This window comes from Panthera tigris, chromosome F2 (genome assembly GCF_018350195.1).
Source record: "Panthera tigris isolate Pti1 chromosome F2, P.tigris_Pti1_mat1.1, whole genome shotgun sequence".
Classification (NCBI taxonomy): domain Eukaryota; kingdom Metazoa; phylum Chordata; class Mammalia; order Carnivora; family Felidae; genus Panthera; species Panthera tigris.
This window is the reverse complement of record NC_056676.1, coordinates 26,157,171-26,175,000: the sequence shown is the minus strand read 5'-3', so window position 1 is coordinate 26,175,000 and position 17,830 is coordinate 26,157,171. Positions and strand designations below refer to the sequence as shown.

General features: G+C 38.0%; 1 protein-coding gene across 1 annotated transcript in view; it reads right to left on the bottom strand.

The window, feature by feature from the left end:
- ZFHX4 (zinc finger homeobox 4) overlaps positions 1-17,830 on the bottom strand; it is a 157,567-nt gene that overhangs the window by 24,855 nt on the left and 114,882 nt on the right. Inside the window, exon 4 of the mRNA XM_042973389.1 lies at positions 6,600-6,668. Coding sequence (XP_042829323.1) covers positions 6,600-6,668 — 69 coding nt within the window. The remainder of the gene's footprint in view (positions 1-6,599; positions 6,669-17,830) is intronic.

Here is a 17,830-nt window from a genome sequence, read left to right as displayed (position 1 = left end):
GGTTTTCGCAGGGTCTTCTTCATTTTCCAGGATGTGTTTTAAGTGTGAGAGAAATTCCCAGACATGCTCTTCTATACATCACTGTGGTGTCTGACCTCAGCCTGACCCTGGCAACAGTTTGAGAAATCTGAATGTGAACAAAGACTCTGTGTCAGCAGCAGGGAAAGATTGTGGGGTAGACTCTCCCCATCAACTTAATCGCAAACAGCAGTTCTGAGGCCATAACTTGGCCTGACTCTTCCAGGCCACAACTCATAACCTCTAGAGGCGGATTTGCCCGCACTGCCTCTGCTTCTGTGACTTTTTTCCCCTCTCTCTTTTCTGGTTCTTCCTTTGAAGTAGGCAGGCAATTAGCTCTAATGCGCAAGCAATTCAGACCTGTTTTGTGGTTTGGAAGGCGCAAGCTGTTTATTACAGGTAGGCTCTTTGGAGCCATAGAACTTTGCAAATTTCTAATCACGCAAAAAATAATCAAAGGGTGACTTATATACACCATAAAGTTTCATACAAGCCAGAAAAAAAAGAGCCTCACTTTCATTCGTAAAGAGAGCTTTTGAAATAAATTTGACATTCATTCTATAAATAGACTTTAGAGTCAAGAATATTAATGAGGAGAAACAGCTTTCTCTAGGAAAACTGTAGGCTGGATCTGGGGTTAAGGGAAGGAGTGTCTACTTTGTAATTTTCAAGTACCACATTTACCTCAACAGTAAAATGCCATAAAATATAAGATGCTTTATAGGACACAAAATATGTATATTATATTAATGTATTCATATGTAATACTAATGTATTAAAGGAATGCCTTAAAACGAAGGAAAATTCCATAAAATTCCAATCCATAAAATTCCAAAATAAAGACACTAAGTTATACAAAATTCCAAAATGAAGATGTTAAAGCAGTTTTCATTTTCAATAGGTTTCTTCACTAACAGATTACAAATAACAATAATGAAAGTATTATAACATTTCATAACACTGTTGTATTTACAGAACATGTATTTTTAATTAGTGTTTTGCCTTACGGAATGTAAAAATCAGTATTTATTCATATGTTAAACTTTATGACATGAATGTACTTAAGTTTAAAATGCATTTGGGTCCTGTAGAACTTTCCAATTTTCTTTTCTTTTTTTCTTTTCTTTTCTTTTGTTCTCTTCTCTTCTCTCCTCTCCTCTCCTCTCCTCTCCTCTCCTCTCCTCTCCTCTCCTCTCCTCTCCTTTCCTTTCCTTTCCTTTTTAAACTTATTTACTTTGAGAGAGAGAGAGAGAGAGAGAGAGAGCGAGCACACACTGGTATGTGCGTGAGTGGGGGAGGGGCAGAGAGGAAGAAACAGAATCCCAAGCAGGCTCTGTGCTATCAGTGCAGAGCCCGACAAGGGGCTCCGTCTCACAAACCATAAGATCGTGACCTCAGCCGAAATCAAGAGTTGGGTCCTCCAGGTGCTCCATTCCCAGTTTTCAAATAAGTGATAGTACATTTTTTGTTTTTAAATATTTCAAAATACTAGGAAGAAGAGAAAATACTACTGTAGTCTTATATTTTTCAAGTGTGTTACAATAACTTCCCCTAGCATTTTTATCATACCTAACATAATGATCTTATAAGTTACTCTACACATACACATAAACTATATTTCAAAGAAAGAAAAGTTTTTGAATAACTAGCTTAGAATACTTCCATTTGAATAATAAAAAATGACTGGAAAATCACTATTAATTTATTCTATAAAATTATACAATTTCTAAGCAAATCTATTTCAGTAGTAGCCCTCTGATCTAAGCACCAGCCAATTGTGCTTGGTTCCCATTGTTTTTTTATACAATTAGGTTTGGGAACCCTCTGAGTTGTCTAAGGAAAACACTGCATACTTTTTAAGCCCAAGGAGGAATCATGTAAAGAGGAAGCAGAGGAGAGTAACTTAAACACTTTATATATTAGTTTTAATTTTAGCTATTGAGCATCTACTCTAGATACCTAGCTTATAAGAATTCTTTCCTGAACTCCCCCATTGTCTCTCTGCCCAGTCCTACTCCAACCAAATCTATCCTCAGTTTGATCTATTTAAACCCGACTTCCCCACTTAAAATCTTAGAGTATCTAAAATCTAAAAGCTCAATCTTCCATACATGGTAAGAATATCTTCAAGATACCAGGTCCCTATCTACCACCCCACTCTCATCTTTCTTTCCTTCCTGCCCAGCACTTAATTTCGAAAACAGTCTTCTCAAACGTTAGGGCACCAGAATCACATGGAAGACTTGTTAAAACAAAGACTCGACATCTCTAAGTTCCCAGGTGATGCTGTACTACTGGTCCAATGGCCATATTTTGTGAACCCACTGTTCTAGAAACATGTAACCATTATTAATGCCCTCCTCCTCCCCTGTAAGATATGCCATTATATTTTCTTGTCTTATCTAGAACAATTTATTTCCACTGTATAACCTCCACTTTTCCTTCAAGCACAGCATGCGAAGTATCAGTTTCATCATCCATAAAAATGGGGTTAATAACCCCTGCTTCATAGGTTTGTTCTAAGATAATGAATAAAAATCAGTCAGTGCAGAGCCTAACACAAAGTAAGTGCTAAAAATGCTACCCATGTTATTACTAGTGTTATTAATTACTTCTTTCTCCAAAAACTCTTCCCTGAATGTTGAACAAAGGTTAATGGTTCTAGATACATTTTTGAATTTTTTAAAATTTATTTTTTGCTTTTATTTTCTTATGCATTGATGTAAAAAAACCTGACCCTAAGATGTGAAAATTATCTGTGTATAGCCTAGTTCCCCTAATAGGTACATCTTTACTGAAAACAGTAATTATATTGTTTATTTTTGTGCCGGAAGCACCTAGAACAGTGCCTGGAATATAATTTTTTTTTAATGTTTACTTATTTTTGAGAGAGAGAGGCAGACTGTAAATGGGGGAAGGGCAGCGAGACAGGGAGACACAGAATCAGAAGCAGGCTCCAGGCTCTGAGCTATCAGCACAAAGCCCAACACGGGACTCGAACCCATGAACTGTGAGATCATGACCTGAGACGAAGTCAGACGCTTAACCGACTGAGCCACCCAGGCGTCCCAACAGTGCCTGGAATACAGAAGGCAGGCAGTACTTAGTAGTTGGAACACTAAATTGAATTTAGGAAGCAAAATTATGAGAAGAAAAGGAGGAGTCCAGATTCTATTCCATTCTTCTATTTCCCTTCAATAAAACTTTAAGAAGGTACTTGTTTGATTTTGGCCTTGTTTGTTTGTTTGCATTTTCTCTTTCTCTACTAAATCACATTTATTATTCAACTCTCCAGTCAGGCTTCAAATCGACTGGTCTTCGCAGAGCCACCAAGGACTTCCATGCTGTGAAATGCGATGACCACTTTTCCATCTGCATTATTACTTAACCTGGCTCAGCAGAAGTTACTATGCCCTTGCCCTTGAAAAAAAGCCCCCCTCTTGAATTTCATTGCATCAGACTGTTGTGACTTTGTTCTACCTCTCTGAAAGTTCCCTCTTATTCCCCTTTGCTGAGGCCTCCTCCACTTAAAATCTAAATATTGGAGGGGTGCCTGGATGGCTCAGTTGGTTAAGCATACGATTTTCGACTTTGGCTTGAGTCAGGATCTAATGGTTTGTGAGATCGAGCCCTGTGGTCGGGCTTTGCCCTGTCAGAATGGAGCCTGTTAGTGATTCTCTCTCTCTCTCTCTCTCTGCCCCTCCCCCTAACTCTTTCTCAGATAAATAAATGTAAAAAAAAATCTAAATATTGACGTGTCTCCAGCGCTGGCCTGAAGCCCTATTGTCTTCTCTATCTACAAAGAGAGTTTAATTTGAGGAAAAATAATAATCTTCCTAGATGATAGCATCCAGATCCCTTACTTTAAATGTATATCTCCATTTGGATGTCTAGAAGATATACCAACTTCATGTGCCTAATTTTAACTTTTGGCCCCCCCTCAACACAACTCACTCTGTTTCACCCCAATCTCTCCATCTTAGTTAATGGTGCCACCACCGTCGACCGAAGCAAGAGTCTTCCTTGACTCTTCTCTTTCTCTCATCGGCATACAATCTATTAGCAAGTTCTGTTATCTCAAATTCCAAAACACTTAGTATACACTAGATCTGTCTATTTCTCTAGATTTCCATTGTCAGTACCCTCATCTCTTACCTGGATTTTGAAATGGTTTAATAATGAGATAAGACTTGCTCCTGCTTTCCTATAACTTATGCTGCACATCTTAATAAAAGCAAGCTATTCTCCTACTTCAACCCTGCCACACTTCCTATTTCACTTAGAATAATGCACCAACTTCTTACTATGGCTGAAGTGACCAGGCTTTTGGCTACCTTTATGAATGCACCTTATGCTACTCCTCTACTCATTCATTAACCTCTCCACATTAGCTGTCTTTCTCTTCCTGGAACATGACCAACTTCTTCCCACCTCTACCTGAAAGGCATTTCCCCAGACTCTGGCTCCTTCTCATTATTTAGGACTCAGTTCACCTGTCATTTCCTCAGAGAACTTCTCTGACTACTACTTTTTTTTTTTTTTAAGTTTATTCAGTTTGAGAGAGAGAGAGAAAGGGTGCACCAGGGCAGGGGCAGAGAGAGAGGAAGGAGAGAGAATACCAAGCAGGCTCCATGCTGTCAGCGCAGAGCCCAAGGTAGGGCTCAGTCCCACTAACCTTGAGATCATGACCTGAGCCAAAATCAAGAGTCAGAAGCATTAACCGACTGAGCCACACAGGTGCCCCTCTGACCACTGCTTCTAAAGGGGTGCATCATCTATCATAAAGATGTGATTCTGAGACTTTAGTGGGAATCACATCACCTGGACGGCTTGTTACCTACAGATTGCCAGGCCGCATCCTCAGTGTTTCTGATTCAGTAAATCTAGGATGGGGGACCAAGAACTTGAATTCTTACAATTCCCAGTTTGTGCTGACGCTTTGAGTTTGTTTGAGCACGCTTTGAGAACCTCTGCTGTAGCACATTACCTCTTTCACTTCATTACATTTACTGAAATCTGAAAATACTTATTTATTTGTATAGAAATATCGTCTAAAAACTGAGAGAATTCATCTGTCTTATTCATGACCGATGCCCAACAGTCGCTGGCACTAATATTCTGAGTAAAATCGATGATTCCTAGTTTTCTTCTTTGCGATAACTATGTCTATGGCAGGATGGCATCAGTTAACATGGGGGAGAAGAAACACTTTCGCCAAAAAGAGAAATTCCACTTGGAATTTGTTGTATCAGACTTTCCTGTAGAACATCTCCATGGAAGTATCCAGAAATCCCGAGAGTATCTCAGTATAAAGCTTCTCAGAGACCGAGGTGAAGGTGTAGATTTCGGTGCCCTTGTTTACAAAGCAACAAATAAATTTATTGACAGAGAATGTCTTCCTTTTAGTTTGATATTTTTGTCATAGTCTTGATTTTTGGCCTATTGCTTCCAAACTGATTATTAATGAAATCCTTTGATTGGCTTGAGGTGAGGGAGGCAAACTGTTGTATGCTATTTTATTTTAAATATGCACTCTAGTTTTCTAGGGGAAAATAACACAAAAAATGAAAAAGCATTCATGAGAATGAATAGGTGAAGGTAAACTTAATGTTAAAGAATTTTAAAAAAATTAATGTTTATTTATTTTCGAGAGAGAGAGAGAGACAGAGCATGAGCAGGGGAGACGCAGAGAGAGAGGGAGACACAGAATCCAAAAGAGGCTCCAGGCTCTGAGCTGTCAGCACAGAGCCCGACGCGGGGCTCGAACTCACGGACCATGAGATCATGACCTGAGCCAAAGTCGGACGTTTAACCAAATGAACCACCCAGGCATCCCTAACTTTAAAGAATTTTTAAAGAGAGAAGTCCTGACTTTATATTGAAGGAACGTTTTCACCTGCAAAAAAGTATTTCAGTTCCCTATTATGAATGCAAAGGACTTTTTATAACCATTTTGGCACATGATTATTTTATAATCATATATGGCACATTATTATTCCAATTGTATAAATCTGATAATTGTGATCGTACTTATATAGCAGGAATCAATGAGGTGCGTCATGGCACCATGGGTGGATTTCCTCTTAAAGTATCTGAATATAATGCAGCTAAGAAAGCATAGCTGCCATTTTTTTAACACACACACACACACACACACACACACACACACACACACATACACTCAATGCAATGGACTAATAAATGTGCTGATATGACTATACAAAGTCCAGTCAACTCGTTAATTACCAAAAACAACTCCACTAACTAATTTGGGGAAAAATAGTATTTGGTTTCTTGACTTATAGTTTGTATAAAACTGACCACTTAGGTGAAATTTGATAGTGTATGAATGTAGATGTGAGAAATTATCCTGCAGAAGTTACTTGTTCTTTAAAATGTTACTTTGTATATGTGTCCAAATATCCGGCATATTTAATTTTGCTTTTTAACTTACTTGTATAAGAGATCTGATCAGATCTAATTAGAGCACTTCCAGAGACACATTTCATACATAAATTATGAGAGTCACAAGTGGAACGCAGTTAGGACCACGAGATTTCGAGAATGAGTAGACCAGTTACCTGAGGTTGCTCTCAACTGCTGCTCTGGAAGATCATCCTCACAGGTCCTGGCTCCCAAAGAGGCAGTTTCTGCAGACGACATTAGAATGAAAAGTAATGAGCATCCCACGTCCAGCTCTGCAGTCACAGCCAGTATCCCAAGAACCCCAAATGTGGCTTGCAAAGAAATTAGCACCAGGTGGGGCTCAGGTGAGACTCCAGGACACCTTACATTCCAGTGAACAGTGGTTAGCAAAATGAGTCCAGAGAGCAGTAAGCTTCGATCAAATTCTCAAGCCCCAGCACACAACGAATGCAATACAGACAAAATACGGAAGCGGGGAGGTTCATCCTGATTTTTACTTCTTGGATATTTGGCCAGACCTCCATTGTGGGATCATGTGTTATAATAACAATGGCACATTGCATACATTATGAGCATACTGTAACTTCTCTGTCAAGACAGTGAAAAAGAAAAAAAACAAAACCAAAAAACCCCCCAAAACTTCAATATATGATAGCTGATGTGAGAGGCCAAAGCAAAAACGCAATCACCTGAGGAAACCTGAAGACTATGCTCAAGTCATCAACAAATCCACATCTTCATTCCGATCTTTTATTTGAGCTCCAGAGCAGAAGTACCAACAAGGCCCTGGTTTGCCAACCTCAACCCCAAGCACAAATCAGTATTTTCACCTATCTCTGTTCTTCCTTTGTGCTCCCTGTTGTGCAGAAATCCATACAAAATGACTGGACCACAGAAATCACCCTCAACCTCTCATTCTATCTCTACACTGAGTCCTCCCATGCTGTTGATGCTATGGGAGTGTCTCTTGTCATGTGCGTTTCTCTATTCCTCTGTCATCTTCTCTTTCCTGACAAGTTCAGTAGCCTGCACAACAGTCTTCCTGCCTTGAATTCCTTGTCTCGTCAGTCTAACCTCTTACAATACTGCGAGAACTCTTTTTCCAGAATACAGAATTGCCTAAATTCCAGTCCTGGCTCCATGAATTTCTAGGTAAGGGTATCAATTAGGCATATAACTCAACCTTTCTCTGCCTCAATTCTTTTGTGATATGCAGCTATAATTGTATAAACAGTCAACAATTATAAGAAAAAATAATATACATAAAGACATCACATGATATGGTCTTCAAAGTGAGAAAAGGCTGGATTATATTAAGAGGTTGAAAGGTCACCACACATTCTTGCACTGCCAAAGAGACTCATGTTTAATACTTCTGGGCCCTAGCATCTCTGGTTGATTCTGAAGCCTTTAATTAAACAAATAATTACCCTTGGAAATAGAAGTGCACACCAAGGCATTATTATTGCATTTACTGATTGTTTTCCCTGTTATGTACACCACCTCTAGCCTCTGGTGGTCACCTATTTAAAGAGAATGATAATAAACCCTCAGTGCCTTTGCCCCAATAACACCAAAACACATTATGGGTTGTTTTTTTGTTTGTTTTTGCTTTTTTGTTTTTCTTTTTTTGTAGCCATATCTTAAATTAGTCTTGAAGGGAAGAATTTATCCTAGTTCTTGCTTAGAAATCCAGATAACTTCCAAACAGATCACAGTATTGATATCCACCCAATATGTCGTTCAAGAAACCCACCTTCTTCCTCTTGGCAACCTCTCGGATCTTTATGCTTTGACCGATGCTGTTCCTTTTATTTTGTGAATGTCTTTTGGTTCTTCTCCTATGAACCTTATTTTTCCCTCAAAACCTAAAGCAAGTGCTATCTCCTCTGTGCTCCCATAACAATTAGCTTATAAATACGTTTCAGCACTTATGATGTATTATGATAATTTTTTAGATGATTCATGCATATTTCCCCAATAAATTGTGAGCTCCTCAAGAACTTTCATCTTCGTAGGTTCTCAACTAAGGACAAAGCGAGGCATGTCAAAGTCTGTTCACAATACAAATCTACACCCTATATGTGGAAGCAGATGAACCTCAAGACGAGAATTTCATAAAAGCTTCCCAGAGCTTCAAGACTAAATTCACAGCCCTTTCGATTATACCAAACACCGATACTAATTCCTGTTGCATAGACAGATCTTCCTCCACTTATGATGGGGTTAAGTTCCCATGAATGCATTATAAGTTGAAAATACCTCAAGTCGGAAATGCTGTTGATACAGGTAACCTACTGAACATCATAGTTTAGCCTAACCTATCCTGAAAGTGCTCGGAACACTTACCGTAGCCAGCAGTTGGGCAAAATCATCTAACACAAAGCCTCTTTTTATAATGAAGTGTTGAATATCTCCTGTAATTTATTGAATATTGTACTGACGGTGAAATACAGGATGGTCGGGTGGTCACAGAACGGTTGCAAGTTTATTGGTTGTTTACCCTCCAATGTGATTGCCTGGCTGATTGGGAGCTGGGGCTCACTGCCATTTTCCAGCACGATGAGAGAGAATCTTCCCACATATGGTTAGCCCGGGAAAAGATAGAAATTCAAAATTCAGAGTATGGTTTCTATCGAATGCTTATCACTTTCGACCACCATAAAGTCGAAACACATTAAATTGAACCATCATAAGTCAGAAACTATCTGTATTAATGGGTGTATGTGTATGTGTAAAACCATTTCTTTCACTCTTTTCTAAGAAAAAAAATATAATTAATCAAAGAATACTTACCATTCCAAACATGACTATGTGCATGTGCATACACACACACACACACACACACACACACACACACTTCAATGTATCAGACACCTACTTAAATAGATATCAATAGTACCTAAGTAAATTTGACCAAATAACTGCCACTCATTTAAGATTCACGAAAATAAAACTTTAAAAATGACAACTTAAAAAATATATTTCTGGGGGTGCCTGGGTGGCTCAGTCGGTTAAGCGTCCAACTTCAACTCAGGTCACGATCTCGCAGTCCGTGAGTTCGAGCCCTGCGTCAGGCTCTGGGCTGCAGGCTCAGAGCCTGGAGCCTGCTTCCGATTCTGTCTCCCTCTCTCTCTGCCCCTCCCCCGTTCATGCTCTGTCTCTCTCTGTCTCAAAAATAAATAAACATTAAAAAAAATTTTTTTAAATGTATTTCTGGCAGTACTGTGATGACCTATCCCTATAAAAACAGTCATGTAATCCTCATGATAAAGTCATGAGGCAATTATTAATCTTTATTACATAAATCAAGAGACTGGAGCTTAAAGAGGTAAAATTAACTTGTCCCAGGTCCCCAAGTTTGAAACTGACAGTGCCCGGGATGGAATATGGTTCAGGCTGATATAAAGGTTGTGGAAGTCTGGATGTGTCCCGTTGAAATACTATAGTATTAAGGAGCCTGTAAAGGTTTTCCTAGTCTTAACGAAGTCCTGAAATCAAGTTGGGTGGGTGGCGGAAGAAAGTAACTTTCCCTAGTCTTGTAAAAATCCTGATTTTTCATAAAACATTACATTCCTTGAATATATAACATAACTCAATAATAGTTTGGTGCCACATTGAAATCATTTTATTTGACAGTGATTTAAGGAAATGTACCAATGTCAAAACCAGAAACGGTTATTTAATCTCACAAATTAGGATATGTGGTACTTGGAGACTGTTCTAGTGAGAGCGACTTGTGCAAACAATTTTATAAAGGGATGCAGTTCAGAATGCCACAGAATATTTTTTATGTTTTCAACAATGTTGCTCCCTTTATACAAATGATATAAATATTTAAATAAAGGAGCTTTTAACCTAACAAATGAACTGATTAATCTATACTTACTTCTCTGCCTGTGTAAATGAAATGTTTAAAACCTAGTAATGATACATAGCAACTTTCAATATTTCACTTTAATAATTGCTCTGTAATAACAAATTTGACTGCTGTTAACACAATCTGTCTCTTTGCTGGTGATTTAATTAGATTACTAATTTGTGTTCTCTAGCACCTGACCTTTCTTATTTAATACTATTTAAAAATAATACCACTGACAATTTATCTGGTATTCTACTCTCTTCTGTCAATTTGGTGATGATCACACATTTGAAAATGGTACCAAATTACTCTATTTTTATTAACACAATGAGGGAGTAATTGGCCCTATTTTCTGTGGAATAGTATATCGATAATCACAATCACTATCATCAACACCAACATGTCACCGAGTATTTGCTCTGTGCCAGGTACTGACTGATGCTCTTTCTATGCATTGGAACACCCCTAGCAAGTGGTGAGCCATGATTTGAACTCATGAAGTTTTATTTCAGGGATAGTTATCTTAACCGCAATGATATACTAGGCTGTATTTTTTAAATCCCAAAAGTCGCTTTTCTTTTGATTCTGAAATTATTTCTGGTGTTCATTTTTCTCATTTGGGTTGGATTCTGCTAACCACCTATTCCCTCAGCCCAACCCAAATGGTTACATCTCCAATGACAACATTTAAAAACTGAAATTCGGGGGGGTTCCTGTTCCCTCTAATTATGAGACAGAAGGTTCTCATAGCTCTCTCTCATTTCCTCACACTTGCCACACCTACTCATAAGCTTATCCATTCCATTACTCCTTTTCACCTTTCCCTTCCCTTATATGAAGAATTATTCTGGGAAATAGGCTGACAACTTTTAGGCATTTCATCTTAGTTCAAAAATGATCAAGTTTTTATCTGTGAAATCCTTTTTTTTCCTGCTAAATGGAATAATATATATTTTTTTAATTATAATCAATACAAATCTAATGATCAGGGAAAGAGCTGGAATTTCAATTTTTTGAAACAGTCTAGGTATATAAATAGAGAATTCTAAGCTTAAGAATGTTGTTGTCATTTTGGGAATAAGTCTAACCTAATCTGCACTTTTGATCACAACAGCCCTTAGCTCTTTATATTCCTATTGGCTAAATTTGGGAAATATTTGGTACAAATTCAGGAAATTTTTAAAATATTGGGTGAATGTTTATGCTTCCAAATATAGTACTGAGACAGAATTGCCTACAAAACTTCCACATCTCATCTCTTCCCACCGATTTGCTAACGCATTAAATAATAAAGTGTATCGCTATTTTAGCAAAATGTGTAGCACATAAAATGAAATATATACCAGTATACCAAATAAATATTAAACCAACTATTCTAAAATAATAAAGAGAAAGAAAAACATTTTCTGTAGTCTTAGGAAACATTTTGAGTTCCACTCTACTTACACCCATTAAAAAAAAAAGAGTCCAATTCTTATTTTTTCATTGGAAAAGACTAAATTTTTAAAGAGCATCCCCATTTCAACAACCCTCCTACATTCTCCTCCCCATTTCCCTTTTGAAGCTCCTCCCACTTTAACGCATATAGGTGATATGTTGTAAAAGGATACTTTAGAGCCTCTGCTATAGAAGAGAAAATATTTGCAGCACTCCATTTTAAAATATTAAGTGAATACATGTTGGAAATCTGTTAGGTGTTAAGCACATAATACACGTTCTCTCATTCAATCCTTGCAATAAATCTCAATGCTGATTCTATGCAAAAGATGAGATATTAAAGCTCAGACATTTTAAGTAGTTTTTTTTCCCAAAGGCATAGAGTAGCATAAGAAGGATCTGGATGGAGTCTGTCTGACACCAGAGCTCCATACTCTCCCCTGAACAGTGCTGCCTCCAGGCAGCCCCCAGAACACCTGAGCCAGGAACTCTAAAACCTGAATTTCCCACCCCCTAAAATAAACGGTTCAAACTCCTTCAGAGCAAATTCATCACAACAAGATCAATATCTAGAAGAACAGATCAAATTAAACATTTTTTATTATCTTGGTAGTTTACATCTTACTAAAGACCTCCGAACTTGCTTGTGTACCACAAAAGTGAAGCCTGCTTTCAGATGAAGCAGGTTTGCAATTAAAAATGGTTTCAAGTGGTCTCCATCCTTTTCCTATGTGGATACAAAGAGTGCTCTTCTAAAAAGCTGAGCAACTCAGCATGCTACCAAAGGGTTTTGAGTAACCAAGCAACATCATCTTTGTTGACCTGCAGTGCTTTCTCTTAAATTATTTCTTCTAGGCAGTAACAGATTGAAGTGCATTGGATGCTCCAGTGTCAATTATCTGAACGGGGCTGGATTTGTAATTTTTTTTTTTTTCTGGAAAAGTAAAGCTCCTTTGCCCTGCCCTGTCTGGTTTTACCCAGAAGTTATTTTTCTATAGTAGGGGAGTAGTATCTCCTGGGGCCTCTAGGCCGGGAAAGTGTGATCACTTCTTACTGCTTCTTGAATCATCTATGACCTCAGTGTAATGGGACCTCAAAGGAATTTAATAAGTTCCTGATATCAATTAGTTTCAATAAATTACTCATACATCTCCTTACTGTATCTTCCTTGAAAGTGCTCTCACTGAAATATTTTTTCTTAAATTTATTAATCTCTAATACATTTCTCCATGTAAGATTCTGTTTCATTTCTGATTGTTTTGAAATTAAGAGATCAAAATGCTGTTGTTATAACCCAGGGAAAACATTATGTTCCCATCCGTCAGTTGCCCATTAATCTACACCTAAGTCCTCATAGGATTCGTCACAATCTCTCTTTATATTGTCCTAAACAATTTTTATTCCTTAGCATATTGTGTTGGCTTTGCTAGGTGGCTCATCCACATAGGAAATATCTCTGGTCTAAACACTGATTCCCACCCCTACCCAATGACAGCCTTTGTTCATGAGGAGCACTTCAGCCCTTTGCTTTCTAACACATAGCTAGTTTTTAATATATGAAAACCTCTACTTTCTACTCCATAGCTACCAACGTTTTTGAGTAGCCTTATGCTAGGTCAAAAGCCTTTTAAAGTTATTTTTTAAATGGAGAGAAAATAAATTTTTATCCAGAAGTGTGTCTGTCACTGTTTCCTTCACTACTTTCAAAGGCTCCTTTCAAGGGCATCATTTACTCTGAAGGAAGTTGCACTTCTTTGTTTCAGGCATAGTATTTGGTTCTTAGGAGGCTTTTCTACCTTCTCTTACACTTTCATCTGGAAGACTACAGCAATGACAGATGCCTCCCTCTAAGACTGCATTGTTTTTTAAATTACCACCACCATTACAGAGTTTAATCAGTTTTACAACTTTAAAACAAAATTCTGATTTTATTTCAATCACGTTCAAGAAGTCATTGGGCATTCTCCTTTGGAGTCGTGATCCATGAAACCATCATTCACTCTTGCTGTAAAGAACCAGAACAAACAACCCTACATTGAAATAATGGCTTTTTTTTTCCCTGAGATTCATTCTCTTTGCTTAATATTTGGAGCAAAGATAAAAGGTGAGCCACCAGTGACATAAAGATTGCCCACTTCTGCTAGAACTATTGGCTCTCAGAAGCCTGTGTTCAAAAAACTATTTCATTAGGAAAATACTCACTAGTCCATGCATACATTTATGCTAAGGAAAAAGAAAAAACATGGTCTTATGAAACAGATACACCTGGATTTGAATCCCAACGCCAACACTTTCTAATTATTTGATGGAGCAAGTTACCTAGCCTCCCCTGAAATTCAGGATACTATATGTAAAAGTGGAAGCAAAAATAACCAGATTTCAAGGTGTAATAAGGAGTAAAGTTAATAACTACAAAGCATCTAGTACTGAAAAAGTAGTAGCTGTATTCATGCATGATTCTGCTCTGGCTTTAGTCCATCCTGCTGAATACAAATTATTCAAAGGAAAGACTACATCAATTTGATATTATGGCTTTTTAGATTATATTTATATGTAACGTACTCTCTGTCTATCAGCTAAGTCAGTATTTTCAACTTTTAAAATATCACTATTACATGTGTAGACATTTTGGAAAGAGCAAATGTTAACATGACTAAATATTGTTTTCCTAAGCCATGTAGCTTGAAAGTTTCTTTTAATCCCTAAGTAAATTTTACATACTGCAATAAAAGTGGTGTGTGTACCACACTGTAAAGACTGTTCAATGCACACTGGTTTGGCCATTTTCAAAAGTTAAAGTGAAGAAGATGAACTCTTTAGACTGGTAGTAATATACAAGTAAGCCCTAGGTTTCCTTTTGCAAAAAGAGGCACCTGCCTTCTCCAACTCCAAACCCCACCCCACCATTGGCCTTTTAGCAAGAGTAAAGTTTAATGAGAAGTCACAAACAATATCAAAATATACAGCTTTGCAAATGTGGCAGTCTCCAAAACTCTAAAAACCTCCATTTATACACAATCACTGGATTTGATTAATTTTCTAGATTATTCCTTACACTACAGTCACCTAAATCATATGTCCTACTAAACATAGCATCAAAGCACATAACACTTATTTTTTTCTTCAAAGCAATTCATAATGGCCCAAAGACAATATTGTAGCGCTTTCACAAAGGCAATGTTAAGTGGGGAACGTATGGAGTGGGGATGAAAATTTTAGCCTCAATCTGTGTAAATTCAAACAGATCTATTAGCATGTTGGAGCCAGTTTTCTCATCTATAAAAGGGAGATAAGATGATCTCTTCTGCTTGCCATGGCAAGTCTTTGCAAGGGGGAAACGTAAGTTGTTGTTATCAACACCTCCAGTTGACCATGCAAAGTAAGGAAATACAATCTTTATACCATACTCTCTAAATATTTAATGTCTTAAATATGCTGACATGGAACGTACCATTACTACTTATAATAAACTCCTCTATACAGTTATATATAAGGAGGAAATTATTGCTTCTCATGTGCAGGCTTATTTATTTTGTGAATTATATATGGCTATAAAAGAAAATCCTCAGATGACTAGATCAATTCTTTTTATCAACACTATAATTGTTGAAATAAATTTACCATTAACCTAAGACGCAGAAAAGTTTCCTAAATTATATGTAAATAATCCTTGGATTTTCACTATTTGGAGTTTTCTACATTTCACCACATTAGGAATAGTCAAATTTATATGGTCATATACCCCAAATTACACTTAGGAGAATTGACCTGGGCAATGATGGATACAAACATAAGTAAAATAAATCTGGAGAAGGAAAGTTAGTGAAAGTATGCACAGCCCCAGAAAAGGAAGATTAGAAAGACTCGGTTGGAGCCAAGAGTGAAAAATGTACTATTGGAAACTGCTATGCATTTTCAAGACAATACTTATGCATACCCATGAAATGTTTATTTAATAAATCATTCATTAATGAGCAAACAGATTGATGAGATTTGGCACATGGCTTTCTTTGGACTGTATTAGCAGTAGAAAAAATAGTTTCTGAGACATGGCCAATTTTTTTTTTCTCCTTTGCCTGAATGCAAGTATTGGCAAAGGGTACCTCAATCTTGGCAAAGTGAGAGTTTAAAGCAGGGAGTGCCATGATCATATCTGCATCTTTGGGATGCTGTGTGGAAGATGGAACAGAGGAGGAAAAGTTTTGTTATTAAAAAGAAAAAAAAAGGATACTGGAACATTCACTGTACCTCAATCCATTACTGTCTAGAAAAAGTCATGGAAGAACAGTAATTCCATTGGAGAGAAAAGGAAAGTTCAAAAGTCCAAGAATGGGATGAGAGAAAAGATGATGAGCTCAACTTTGGACGTGAATTAGAGCAGAGCTCTTTGGAAAACATTTCAGTTTATGAAACTAGACCTTAAAAGAGAGGTCTGTGTTCAAAATATTTGGAAGCTAATAATTGTAAATCTCAGGAACAACGCATAGGGTATGGAAGGTAAGTTCTAAGGAAGGAGCTCTGAGAAAGGAAAATTAAGAAGTAAGTGGCACTGAAGACTATTGAAAGATGATAAACGATAATGACAGAGAACAAAGAGGTAAACACATGACCCTGGAGTGATTGGTAAAACAGTGGCCAAAGGACAAGAACTTTTCCAGAAGTATGGGCACAAGTGTACAACTACACAGGGAAGTCAAGTAAAATAAGGTACCGGTGACACTGTGACAGATAGTAGTGGCTCGGACCAAAGAGATAGTGGAGGAACTGTCATATATTTCAAAGGAGGAGTAGATAGGACTTGCCAATGGGTTTTGATGAGGCAAGTAGGGAAAAAGAAGAACGAAAGATTATTGCAATGTTTGTTCGTCCAAGAAATCAGAAGAGTAGAGATGCTATTTACTGAGATGAGGAGAAATGCAGACGGAAAAAGTTAGGAGGGAGAGAAGGTTTGGAATCTGCAGTTTTGAACATGTTTAGTTTGAGATCCAAGTAAAGGTGTCAAGTAGGCAGATGGGGGTGGGGGGGGGGGAAGGGAGAAGAGGGGAAGGCAGAGAGAGGTCGACATACAGTTGGTAGTGTAAGTCCTTGAGATGAGATTGAATAAGATCACTAGAGAATGAGGGTCCCTGATTGAACCTGGACACACTCTTACACAGGGACATATCAAAGCAGAGGACACTGTGAGCAGTCTTTTTTCCAGCAGGGAGAAGTATTTTATCGTTGACATTGTTTAGAATTGTCAGGGAGTGGTAAAAATAATACTTAAGCTCGTAACTTTCCTTCAGTTTTATTGTTTTTAAATCCCCTATTGTGGCTGCTCCTTCTTTATTCCCTGAACTAACTAGGTGGAACATTTCCACTGTCCCCTTCCAAAATAAGGAGACAGCAGTGAAGAAGCCTGAGCAAGAAGAGTCAACGAGGTAGGAGAAAATCAAGAGAGAATAGGGTGTGGAAAGCCAGGTGAAAGAGACATTTCAAGAAGGGAGAGAGCAACTTGTTTAAAGCTCCTGGTTGGTCTAGTCTCAGGAGGACTAGGAACTGGCCAGTAGATTTGCCAAAGAATGGGTTCTCAGAGTCCTTGACCAGAGCTTCTTTATGGAGTAGTAAGGAAGAACATCCCCTGAATGTGGTATAAGAGAGAATGAAGAAGAAGGAAATGAAGATGTCAAGTGCAGACAATTCTCTGAAAGTTCTACTGTGAGAAGGATCCCAGAAATGGGCAACATTTAGAGGCAGACGTAGCATGTGGGAAGGCTTTTCATAAGCAGGGTGACGTAGAGAATATCAGGTGTGATGATGGGAAAGAGACCGCATGAGGAGAACATTAGGTGGCAGAAAGAGGCAGGCCGGTGCTCTGGGATGGACTTGGGTGTGGGTTTCTGAAGAGCAGTGGGAATGGGGATGGAAGTCAAGTATTATAGACGTCAGTGGAAGTTAGGCTAGGATTTATCAATCTCACAGAAGGTGGAAACAAACAGCATCAAGAAGAGAATTAGGGAGGAGAGTTGGGGAGTGGGAAGGACAGCGGAGGGTGAGGAAGTCCCAAAATAAATGTAAATGATGTAAAACAGGGACTGGGCAAGAGAG